General features: G+C 43.4%; 1 protein-coding gene across 1 annotated transcript; it reads right to left on the reverse strand.

Moving 5' to 3' along the window:
* Positions 1–10,646: 10,646 nt before the first annotated feature.
* Positions 10,647–12,372, reverse strand: LOC104558556 (serine palmitoyltransferase small subunit B). The gene is made up of 2 exons (XM_010203196.2): positions 12,243–12,372; positions 10,647–10,921 (listed from the first exon to the last, which is right to left on the reverse strand). Exon 2 carries the CDS (start codon positions 10,887–10,889, stop codon positions 10,647–10,649), a length of 243 nt encoding a protein of 80 aa, XP_010201498.1. The 5' UTR covers positions 10,890–10,921; positions 12,243–12,372.
* Positions 12,373–12,873: the final 501 nt, after the last annotated feature.

Raw genomic sequence — 12,873 nt, forward strand, 5'->3', positions numbered from 1 at the left:
TGTGGGACATTACAGACTTAGATCTGGTTTTAATTCACTTCATTGTAGGAGAAATACACAGGGCTGAAAACCCCCTCTTTCTCTGCAGCGTCTACTATGGAGGTGGTGGGAGCACCTTCCTCTCTCTCACTGTACTTCACAGCTTTCCCAGGCCTCCAAGAAAAGCTAAGAAACAACCAGGGAGTTAGTGGTGTTCAGCCCCTGGCCAGGGGAGAAAAATTTTTGCCCTATTTAGTTTAAATATAATCTTTTGCCTAAGGATTTCCAACTGAGTGTGAATCTACTGGGTTTCAGGCCTATGCTCCAAGTCCAGGCTACGCCACAGAAGGCAGAGCTACATTTAGTTATCAGTTACTCATACTTATTTCTGTCTCACAGTCATGTCATCACCCATCTGTAAAGTGGGGAAAAACGGACATTTGGAAAGGCAGTTTGATGTGGCGAGGCTCTGAGCTGTCTGTTGGTGTTGTCAGCAGCTCAGCCATCCCTCAGTGTCATCTTTTACTGTGTATTTGTATCACACTAAGCTTTTCTGCTTCCACTCTTAGGAGCTTTTTACTATTTAGAAGAGCAGTCAAGAAAACTCTGTGAAGCTGCTGAGATCTAAAGGTACAATTTATCTCATGACAGTAATTTAGTCGAGTATAGAGAAGGCATAAAACTGCTTGAAAATGTCCCTGAGAAGGCAGCTCCGTAGCTAACCTGAATTACCACAGCAATACAAATGTTTTATGCATGTTCTACAGCAGCTACAGATGCAAGTAGTGCTGGTGAGATGGAGATAAACTTGGTTCCAGTGACCCTTGGGGCCAAATCAGTGGATATTGAAGAACATTGTAACCTGCAGCCACTGACTATTCTGTGTCTGGAGGAGATGTGTTTTGGATTGTAGTTTTTCTGACAGATAAAAATGATCAAGCCTTTATCTCACATGGTTTGGTAACAGCTTCCTGTTGTTGGCAGGTGAAGAGGGGGGGGTAATAAAAGCTTGTTTTAAACTCTGCTGTTTTGAACAGCCCTTTTATTTCCTCTTTGATGTTTTGCTTCATCGTGTCTCTCAGTAATTTGAGATATATTGCTGTTACATCTGTCTTGTTACTGAAGGTGTCCCTCTTCCTTTCTGCCCCTTTCTTCTGTGGTTTTTGCCAGTCTGTATGAGGTTTCCAAACATCCTTCAGCAGGAATCTTGTCTGGAAAAATCTTATGCTATGGATGCTTGGCAAAAAAAGTCATAAATCTAAGTATATTGCTTGGATTTTTGTGGGTTTGTTTGCTACCTGGTAATACATAGTAACAGCTCCCCAGGGAGTGGGTAAGCTGCCTGTACTTAAAACCAAAGTCAGTTCTAATTTTAAGTTCTTGAGTTTACAGTGTCCCCTTACTATTTAAATAGTTGGGAGCCAAAAGAGGCTTAGGTGGTCTGCTACCAAGGGAAGTGTCTGCCAGGGCCTTCTGCCTGATACCAGAGAAGTAATTTGACAAAAGGCACTTTGAATGATAAAATCCCAGAATGGTGGGAGTTGGAAGGGACCTTTAGAGATCATCCAGTCCAACCCCCTGCCAAAGCAGCTCCACCTAGATCAGGTCACACGGAAACGTGTCCAGGGGGGTTTTGAAGCCCTCCCAAGAAGGAGCCTCCACACCCTCCCTGAGCAGCCTGGGCCAGGGCTCTGTCCCCTCACAGTAAAATAGTTTTTTCTTATGTTTAAATGGAACTTGTGTTCCAGCTTCATCCCATCACCCCTTGTCTGTCCTGTCACTGGATACAACCGAAAATTCACTATAGGCAAAAGGCTTCCACTTGCCCTGCATCGGCTCCTGAAAATCTTCATCTATGCATTGAACTTAAAGCTCTTCTCCTTTCATACATACAGAAGTTGCTTCAGGATTTTCAGTCCTAACTGCTTGATGATGAATTTGCACCCAGGTTGTGATGAATATTGAATGGAAAGAGTTGAAGCAGAATGTCCCCGAGGGGGTTGCTCTTGAGATGTGAGTATGTGCACACAGGCATGTGCCAGGTTTGGCACAGAGTGTGTGTGACAGCGAGCACCAGGCAGAAGTAGCGTGTGCAGTGATTTAGGGAGAGGATCACGGGTGTGGAAGGGTTGTCTGAAGTAGGTACATGGTTAAATTTGACTTGTACTTGCCACACGTAATAGTAAGTCTAAAAGGAAAGAATGCTTCCTAAAGCATTTGGAAAGCTAAAGAAAAAGCCTGTGCAGCAAGCTCAGGAGATTCTGTTTCAGCAGAGAGAAGTTTTGTCCTTCAAAACAGCCAACAGCTTGTTCTTTCAGAAGCAAGGCTTTTACAGCAAGAAAGCCAGTACAGCTTCACACAGCATTCCAGCCCTGGCACACTTAGTTTCCCTGTCCAGGGATGATGAGAAGTAGTTACTTGAGCTAATGGAGTTTCACTTTCTTATCCCCCAGTGAATTATTGGGGGAAAGAAAAGAGATAGAAAATGCCAGAGTGGATCTAAACTTTGTGGGGTTTTAGTTTTTAAACTTTGTGGGAATTTCCATTTTGCTCAAGGGTGAATCCCCTCATTTTGGGGCTTTGGTTGCCTTGGTGGACAGCATGTGCAGTAGCTCCCACCAACGCTTGATGTATTTCTGACATTCCAGATCATTCTATTGAAATTCAAAGTCTATTAAAAAGAAAATAGATTAATTTGTCATGGGAGAAGTTGTCTGGAACTTTGTAAGAACTATGTGAAAAGTTTAAATGGTGTAGAATCTAATATGGCATAAGTCAAACCTTATAGCACAAAAACTGGATGATTGAGAGAAGCAAATGCACAGAAAGGGCTGCCTGGGGTATGCAACACTGCTTTCTGACACTTTTTCTATGGAAGAGAAAAGGTACCCTTGTGTATTGATGATGAAAAGCTTAAGGATGGTGATTTCACCTTTAACTGCTTCAAAAAACTGTTAGTAGATTCTTTTATGTAGCTACAGAGGTTCCCAAATACTGATCTGGTAGAAGTTATTCAGATGAAATATTTACTAGAAAGTACTGTTCAAGTCCTGCCAGACAATGAGCCTTTGTTGTACTGAAAGGTTGCTGCTGTGCCAATGGTGGGAAATCACAAGCTGGGGAATAGAATGGGCACTAATTGTGGCTGAGATACTGATCAGGTGGGGAGTTCCAATCGAATCAATATTATTTTAGTCTCTTACTCTTAGAAGTAGGTTAAATATAGGGTATTACAGGGGAATACTGAGTCATGAATTGTTCCTTAAAGAATTTAGACCAGTATGTAGGTTGCTTCAGTCATTTGCTTGGGTGTGTTCTGGCTGGAGGGGGAGAATCCTTTCAGTGAACACCATCTAGAAGAGCCTGCCTCCGTCTCCTTCAGTCTCTCATCAGGCACTGATGCAGATGGCTTGGACCCCTTGGACCATCTGTTCCCCAGGCTGAGCAGTCCCACCTCTCTTGACCTCTCCTCTATTGGAGTTACAGTGGAGGGGAGAAAAGAAATAGTGAGCTGGTCATACCATTTCCAAACAGGGAATGTGTTGACACACACACGACAGTGCTCATCCTCTCAGCCCAATTTAGGAAAACTGTGTGTATCCTTAGGTCTGTGTCTCTCTCTGCCCCAAACCTTTAATTACTTCCCATAGTTCCCAATTCTACATCCTCACATCCATCCCTGGACACTCTCACTGCAGGTTTAGGAGCTACAAGGCAACACATTTTGCTGCTTTTGTAACCCAGCATGTTTTATGCTCAGCCTCTTGGCATGTCCTGCAGAGATGCTGGATCTGACCCTTCCTGGGCTGGGATTGGCAGCAGCTCCTCTGGACACGGGAGGGAGAGCAGGGTAAAATCCTCGCAGAGTCCCCTCAAGGAGACACTCCCTGCAGTCAGGTTGCTGAGAATCTGATATGAGTTAGGCACACTCACATTTCTTCTTGTAACTGAAACATGCTGGAGGTGGTACCCAAAGGGCGAGGTGTGTTGTAAGGATCCTTCTAGGTATGACCAAATACACTTTGCTTGAAAGGCTGCGACGTCTCTGGGAGAGGCACGGGCCTGACTTCTGTCAGGTGTTTGCATCGGCAGGCACTTGCCCATTCTGTAGAAGTTGCCGTAGGAAAATTGAGATGTGGCTGTGATGAATGGGATACGCCACCTGATGTCACTGTTCCTTCACGTTCGTGGCCCCACAGGCAATCTGTTCGGCAACCGGAAAAATTGGTTATGCTGTAGTGCCTGATTTTGTCTTTTTGGTCTAAAATAAGAGAACACCAACCAAAGGGAAATTAAGAGAAAAGATGCTTTGATCCTGATGTTAAAGGACTTGCTCCCTGCAAACTGCTCCTTCTGCCAGCAGATTTGTCCCTACTTAGGCTTTAGTTTCACAATGAAAAACAAAGCAAAGCTGTACAGAACGAGAAGTGCCTTTGTGTAATGTGGATATTCAGCTTTATCAAAAGAAACATAGGTGACAGAAATCCACAACTAGTGTAGCTTTTCCCAACGACTAAGAAAAGGCTTCAGATGTGCTGGGGCATTTTGTGTTGTGTTGTTGAGATCTGAGGGTGTCTGATGGAACCCTCAGTCAGAGGTAGGCATGCAGGTTCCCAACACAGCAGACACAGAGTTAGTCCCAAAGCAGGGGGTTTGCAGAGGCTGACGTGCTGAGAGAGAAGATGCTGCAGCCAGCCCAATGGAAGTGCTCCTGCAAACACTAAAGAGAGTAGCTCTTCCAGCTGGCTCTCAGAGGCATCTGCTTCTCAACATCTCTGGGCTTCGATGCTTCTACACCTGTGTGCTCGACTCCCTGCTCTAGCAGGTGGCTGGTGTTCCCCAGGACTCGGATGCAACCCAAGGATGTGTACGCTCCAAGTAGGGTTTGAAAGGAATTCTCTTTGGTCCAAACTGTGACCATGTTGAAACAGCTGCTGTTCAACCTTGGCAGCCTCTGAGCTTCATATATAGTTCACTTGTTTACCATGGTTTCCTCATTGCCCGAATTTGCTCTTGCTCAAAGCCTGTCATCTTCAGTCTGACACAGTCTCTCAGAAGGATCCCTATTGCTGCAACTTTCTCACTCTTGTGTACCAGGCCAGCCAAAGTTAAAATGCTCTGTAGAAGTTTGGGTGTTTGTAGCTACTCCAGTTTTTCTCTGAGTTTGATTTGACTTTTTAACACCACTTCCTATAACACAGCCATAAAGCTTCTCTAGGTGTCACTGACGGGCAGTGGACAGTAAGAAACTTCCAGCACTGTGTTACACACCCAAGCAATAGGACAGAAATATCTGATGCAGCAGAGCTCATGCATAGTTCCCTTCAGCATCTGAGACACATACACAGTTCCCTTCAGCATCTGAGATACATGCAAGATTAGTTATTCTGAACACCAAATTCTTTTAACTTAGGTTTTTAATAGGATGTAAAAAAAAAAAACAAAACAAAACAATCAAAGTCAAGTTCAAATGTTAATGAACCAGCTTGTTAAGCACAGAAATTAGCCATGCAGAGATGGATGTAGGAATGCAGCATTGAGTACCTTCATCTGAGTCTTTCAAATGGAAAAGGTTGTCAATACTATTGTGTATACCCTCTATACTGGAAACATCACCAGTACAGGAAGAAGGAATTTTCTGTGACAAAGATGACTATCACTAAGCTGTTGTATAAAGTAATTTCACCCAAGCAGAAAATTTAGGCAGGAAGTTTCAGCCAAGCAGGACTGAATAATTTGAGATCTGCTTTGTAAAAGGAAACAGATCTGCTGTAAACTCAGCATTGTTCCAAACAAAAATAGACAAGATGAAAAGGAATATGTTCTGCAGGATGCAGAGGCTATTAAGTACTGACAAGTTCATCTTAGGAGCAGGATTTTCAAGTCAGGTAATGAATAGCTAAGATAAGAACTCAAATTACCCTCAGATGTGAATAGTAACATAGACAAAATGCACACATTGTAGTAACAAAACGATGAGAGTAACAGCAAGGAGCATGAACTTATCTTAGACCTCTCAAACTGCTGCTAGAAGTAATCGGTAGCAGAGCAGGTAAACAAAATCACCATCTTCAGGAAGTTTAAACCATTTGGATCAATAAAATGCAGACTACAATTTAATGAGAAACAAGCTGTAAAAGTCCTACAGTAGTAAACTTTCCTAATGAGGAGCTGTGAATGTGTCACTATGTGTTACAGCCATAACGATCACACAGTTCCTAGTGAACAGCACGAGCAGCTTTATTTTAGCAGATGTCTATTATTTTGTTCTTTAGGTTCAACACTTGGTCAACCAGTGTTGGTAAGCTGTGCCATTTAAATAGGAGATTCCTTTTAGGGCAGTGATGGGAATGGTGCTCCCCATCACCCTCACCTTCCTCTTCAATGCACAGTGACATACGCTTCTCTGTATAAACACACGCACTGAGAGGTCAGATCCATTCACTGAGGTGGTGAGTGGAAATTATGTGAGAGTGCCAGACTGGTTACATGTCTGAGCTAACTTGGTCAAATCAAGACTGCACGTTTAAGTCCAAGTTTGTAACTGCTAAAACTAATTCCTTGCCAGAATGTCACTGAGCAGCATCTCCTGCACACAGGAACGTGCGCTGTGGCCAGCAGGCCCAGGAGGCAGCGGCAGGCTCCTCTTAGTCATACATCTGACTGATAATAAAACCTTGCAAACAGCAGCTGCAACCAACCAACTCTCCTCCCATGGCACCCCTGCAGCCCAGTGCAAAACAGGAATGAGCAGCAGCAGGCATTGGCCTGATGGGTTTGATAGCCTTGTGCTGACCAAGCAGATGCTTTGACAACAATGACGAGACTAACCAGCCACCCCAGTGTCTGACAAACACACTCTGAGTCCTGTGGACTCTGTGGGTGTAGGAGTGTCTCTGTGTGAGAGTTGCCTGCAGGTGCCCAGCCTGCCTATGCCAGCAAGTTTGTCTGAAAAACTGTTTTTTCTTGGTTATGCAAGAAACTTCGGCAAAGTGGGATGGAAATGCTACTGGAGCTAGCAGGAAGCCATGGGGAACTGAGCTTGTTTTGTGTGTCCTCAGAGGAGGGTGTGCAGGCAGGAATTGCAGGGAGTATTCTATTTCCTGTTCCTCTTCAAATATTTTCTGCTTCAGCCACCTGATAGTAAATGGAGATTTGCAATACTTACCACCAGGACTGACAAGCAAGTGTTATTGGCCACACAGTGCAAACCATACAAACTAGTACAAACTGCTGACTGAAAAAAAACCCTGAAAACTGTTAAAACAGGCTCTTGCAGTGGTCTGTATTGCACATTGGGCAGCATCTGTTCCACACGGCTGGGATAAACATATCAAGTGTGTGGGTAGTCTGACAGACACTAAACTGTACCAGTGCCTGACCTTGATCCAGTTTACCCTGTCAGATGTGTGTGCAAAGACCTGAGATGCGCAGACATGGAGCCATGACCTTATTGTCCACCCAACCCCTTGGGCTGCTGGCCTGAACATAGCTTCCAAGAGGGAACCTGCCCAAGCAGGTTAGTGTTTTGAAACTGAAATTGAAAGGTGCCATTTGCATGGAGTATTTTAAATCCTCATCTGCAGATGACAGCCTTGGTGACAGGCAGCAAATTAATCTAGAAGTTCCTCCTCCACTCTGCCCTGGTGAGGCCTCATCTGGAGTCTTGTATCCAGTCCTGGGATCCCCAGCTCAAGAGGGACGGAGAACTACTGGAGAGAGGCCAGTGCAGGGCCACCAAGACGCTGAGGACACTGGAGCATATTCCTCATGAGGAAAGGCTGCAGGACCTGGGGCTGCTCAGCCTGGAGGAGACTGAGGGGGCACCTCGTTAATATCTAAATGGTGGTTGTCAGGAGGTTGGGGCAGCACTTTTTTCTGTTGTATGCAGTGACAGAACAAGGGGTGATGGAAAGAAGCTGGAATACAAAAAGTGCCATTTAAACCTAAGGAAAAACTATTCCGTTGTTGAGGTGAGGGAGCCCTGGCCCAGAGAGAGTGTGGAGGCTCCTTCTCAGGAGGTCTTCAAAACTCACCTGATCATGTTCCTGTATGACCTGATGTAGGCGGACCTGCTTTTGTAGGGGATTGGACTAGATGATCTCTAAAGGATTTTCTAACCCCTACCATTCTACGATTCTATCATTCTATCTTTCTATCATTCTATGAAGTAGAACACTTAGCCCCTTGCCTCCTTTGCTTTTTGGTGGTTTCCTGGCTCACTCTGATTCACACAGCTGAGCTTGGATTTTCGCTTCTGCAGAACAGCAGGAAGAGCTGAAATGTCACTGCTGTCCCCAGCAGACGTGCTGGAGCTCTGTGCCAGAGGGCTGCAGCACACAAACAGGACAGCCCACCAAACACAGAGGACTGGAGCACAGAAACAGAGTAGCCCAGCAAACACAGAGGACAGCAGCACACAAACAAAGCAGCCCAGCAAACACAGCCCTCCACTACCTGTTGCGAAAGAGACACGAGGAACTTCAGGCAACCACAACAAACGCTGAGTGGGATCGTGCTGGAGAGACAGGGCAACACGCCCAGGGTAAGAGTTCCTGCTTCTGCAGCCTGATGCCAGGTTCCTTAATGTTGACAAACACTTTGGATGAGGATGTGTAGCCTTCTACTGTAATTCAGTGTAAACATAGCTGTGGTGGCCTGCACAGCCACTGGGTCTCCTTCACAGGCACACCATGCAGCGTGTGTGCATCGCTCTGGCACTTAGAATGCAAAATACTGCACTTACTGATCTACCTTATGATCTTACAGCTTTGAAACAAAATTACTGTCTTTCTAAGTAGTTTGATAATTAACACAACTAAAAAAGTATGCTTCCCTCTCCTGCTCCTAAACATCAATAACCGCAATATACATACTAAGCACGAAAGCTGCTAGGAGCCAATATAGGACATTTATCACTTTAGCCATTATATTACTTCAATAACATGTACAATTGGGTTATCATCTGAAAGCATTACATGGGGGATTTTTTTTACAAACTTTGAGATTGCTTGGGTACTGTTAAAAGAGTTACACACCAGCTCTCATTTTGCCGAATAAACTATTTTCATATTCATATCTTATTTTCCCCTGTTCATAAATTGAGAAAGTAACTGCATCTCAAGATGACAGATAACATAATTAGTGTTTTCACTTTGTTTTGTCACCATCTAAGACCTAATCTCATTTAATTAATCCATTTGATTACAGTTTACTAATAACATCTTACTCTCTTGAAGGAGAGGGTATTCTAGGAACACCTCTCAAGCTCAAGAGATGAAAGAAACCCCACTTTATGGTGAGTAGGAGCAAAGTTGCATTTCTGTTACCTTGTGTGTGCCCTGCTACTACTCCCTCTTCTTCCAGGGTGAATCAGAACATGGGTCCTGGCTGCAGGTTAATGGCATTGGAACATTGTCCCTGGCAGATCTTGTCCACCTCCACTACAGCAAGCAGCAGCACAGACATCTGGCATTCCTAAGGCTGGAGCTTAAAAAACACAGACTCTGAGACAAAGCCAATCACAGGGTGTCCAGCACATCAGTTACAAAGTCTACAATCTCAAGAATTCACGTTTCAGGCACTATACAACAGGTAGACTATAAAAGGAGGTAAAAGAAGGGGAAGAAGGGGTTTGGGGAAAGAGGAGAGACATGGTGGTTTATTTAGATAGGGGTTGTTACTGTTTTTCAACTGAAATGTCGCTACCACAACTGAAGATGTGCTTTCTTGTTCTGCCTGATATGGATGCTTCACCAGAAGCACCGAACCTCATGGGTTGGAAGCGACCCAGAAAGCTCATCCAGTGCAACCCCCCTGCCAGAGTAGCATCATCTAGAATAGGTCACACAGGAACTCGTCCAGCTGGGTTTGATTGTCTCCAGAGAAGGAGGCTCCACAGCCCATCTGGGCAGCCCCTTCCAGTGTTCCCTCACCTCAACAGGGAACAAATTTTTCCCTGTTTCTTTGGAACCTCTTCTCTTCCAGCTTGTACCCCTTGCCCCTTGTCCTATCATTTCCAGACTTCTGCAAGTAAAACAAAGATTATCTTTTTCTATAAAGTTCAAGAATATGAGAATTTTATTATCAATCTTTACAGAAATCTGCACATTTTCAATAAATCAACTGGATTACTTGTATGACGATGGTGATCCAGTCAAGTAATTAATTGTATTAAATATCTTAGGAAGCGAAATAAATAATAAAACCATTCTATAAATACATACATACCAAGCTTAGAGAAGCGGCTCATAGTTGTATTGTACTGTGCAAAACCTTTTTTTTTTTGTACACATCTCTCCATCAGCAAAGTTATCGCAGGCAAGAACAAATTTCTCAGGATAGAAACTCTCCATATTGAAACAGCTCTCCCTGGAATAACAAAATATGCAGCACAGTTGTTTCTGTACCAAACCCAGCTTCATATTTCCAGCCAGTCTTTAAAACTGAAAGCTCTTTAAGGTGCAGTCAAGTCAAACAATAAACCCAAGGACTGACTGAAATCGTTTTAGCAAAATAATTTGCTGTCAGAGTCCCGTAATACAGAAGAACCTGGAGAGATGTGGCAGAATAAAACAGTGTTCACATACAACCTGAACCTGTTTCTATACACAGAGTGTTAGCAGAAACGCTTCTTTGATCCAGAAGTCAGTGTCAGGATGCCAATGTTACTTCACGACAGAAACAGTGTTTTCCTGTTGGTTTCCAAACAAGTGCAAGAAGAATCGAAAAGCCGAGCTGACGTGGGCAGAGACAAAGATGTAAGCAGTGTACAACAACATAAATAACATTGTGATGTTAAAGGTGTAGAAGAGCACTTTTTCCCAGGGCTCCATCAGATAGCTGCAGGTGATTAGTTCAAACTGGCAGAATAGCCAATAGAGATAGTTTTTCATGCTCTTAACATCCATCTTCAGCTTTGTGCTGCTTACGAAAGCCTTCCCTGTTACAACAAAGGATAGTCAGGAAAAACAGAAACCTCACCAAAAAAAAAAGGCAAAAAAAGACAGACAAACAGCATATGGGCAGCAACTCTGTGCTACTCCCTTTGTTCACGCTGCCAATTTTTAGTAAATGGTGTTTGAAAATCCAAGAAATCTAAAATTCCATGATTGCAAATACATTTTAAAGCATAAAACATGATCAGATGGTAACAGAGCAGCATGAGGCATTCTTTTACCCCACTCCATAAAAAGCTTTGTTCAGATTTTTTCTGCCTTTCCTACACTCAGTTCTGAACACGACAATCCAATTTAGACCACTGAGTACTGAGCACCATTATTTACCAAGGAGGCTCCACAATATCTCTCTCCCTCCCAGAAAGTGGTTGCAGTTCCATTCTCCAAGCCAAACTCAGCTTTCATAACTTTGCCTTGCACTGGATTATTTTAGACTCTGCTGAAACGACTTAATTCAAACCCTTTCTCCTTCACTGCTGGTGGATTTTGACATAGAACTCGGTAGAAGTATGATTTCTACCACCACAGACTGAATTTTGTGCCTTATGCTTCAGCTGCTGTTGGAATGCAAACCAGAAGCATGCAGAACAGCACAGCAGAGCAGCACACCTACAGAGCCACAATGAAAGGAAACTGTACACAGATTATCCCTCTGCTTCTGCAACAGAGAGTGAATTTATTTGCTGCCAGAATGAAAACACAGGCATTTATTTTAAAGCTTGGTGTTCAAATTAATGCTAATAATTATTGAGTGTTACATTATAGAGCTACCAGAATCCAGAGCTGGGGAGGTAAAGGGAAAAGAAGACTATTTCAGTTACTGGTGCTTCTTGTCAATTTGGCAAATTAGAGGAGACAAAACAAAAACTATGATTTCTCTCCTTTTTGATTGGGAAGTTAAGAACTTTAGCTGGTGTCAATATCTGTGGAAAAAAATACCCCTTATTTCACAGATATTAAATGCAGCTTCACACATCTGTATAGAGTGGGATTTTATCCTGACAAAAGCCACTTCTTAAAGCTTTTAGGAAAACTTTGCCTCATTTTTTCCACAGCTTCTGTAGTTTCCTCATCTCTTTTCTGCCCAGTAGGTGAGATAAACTCGGTAAAGCTTCTGTAGTTAAGAGTTACTATTAACTACTTTTAGCAATATCCTTACTATATCTGTCACATTTCTATATGTTTCTTGCAGGTTTTGCTAAATCTAGATTATACTTAAGCCTCTTATCATCAAAGGTATTGCCAAGCTACTAGAAGGAATGACTTTTCTTACAAAAAGGGGATTTTGAAAAAAGCAGAACTTACCTTTTCGCTTTTCCTCAATGACAAAATGTCTAGATGAGATGCTTCCTGCCACTTGTGCCTTCTGCAGCTGAACAGCTCATGTACCGATTGAGAAGCAGAAACACTGAGCTTTGATCCTCAATTACAGTGTGTGTCCTCCACACTCCGCCCTTCTGTGGCTAAAAACTCCTTTGGCCAGAGCTCTCTGTATTATGCAACAAGGACAGCCACTGTCTGGCTCGGTACCATGCTCTCATGACAGCATTAATTTGATAATTGGTACAAAGTCAAAGCTGAAGAACTACAGGTGGGAAGGAACACACAAGTTTGAAATACTGTTTAGGACAGAAAGAATGCTTAAAATTAATGCTTTCCCTCCTTTTGAACCTCAGAAGATCTCTCTGCTTCTGTGGGACCTTATAATGTAGGCTGACAAAGTTCCTACAAGGTGCAATTTAATGTCCATGCAAAAATATGGTGTCACAGCTAAGTAGCCACAAAAATGTAACTCAATTAATATGTCTCTGGTGACCTCCTGCAGCCTTTGATTAATGCCACTTTCAAACAGTTCCCAGTCTTCTCTGCATTAGTGTCTCCCAGCCCCTGTATACACAACTCAGCCATCCGCATCTAGAAAGCCCAGGCTGGAGAC

Source organism: Colius striatus, chromosome 12 (assembly GCF_028858725.1).
Source record: "Colius striatus isolate bColStr4 chromosome 12, bColStr4.1.hap1, whole genome shotgun sequence".
Classification (NCBI taxonomy): domain Eukaryota; kingdom Metazoa; phylum Chordata; class Aves; order Coliiformes; family Coliidae; genus Colius; species Colius striatus.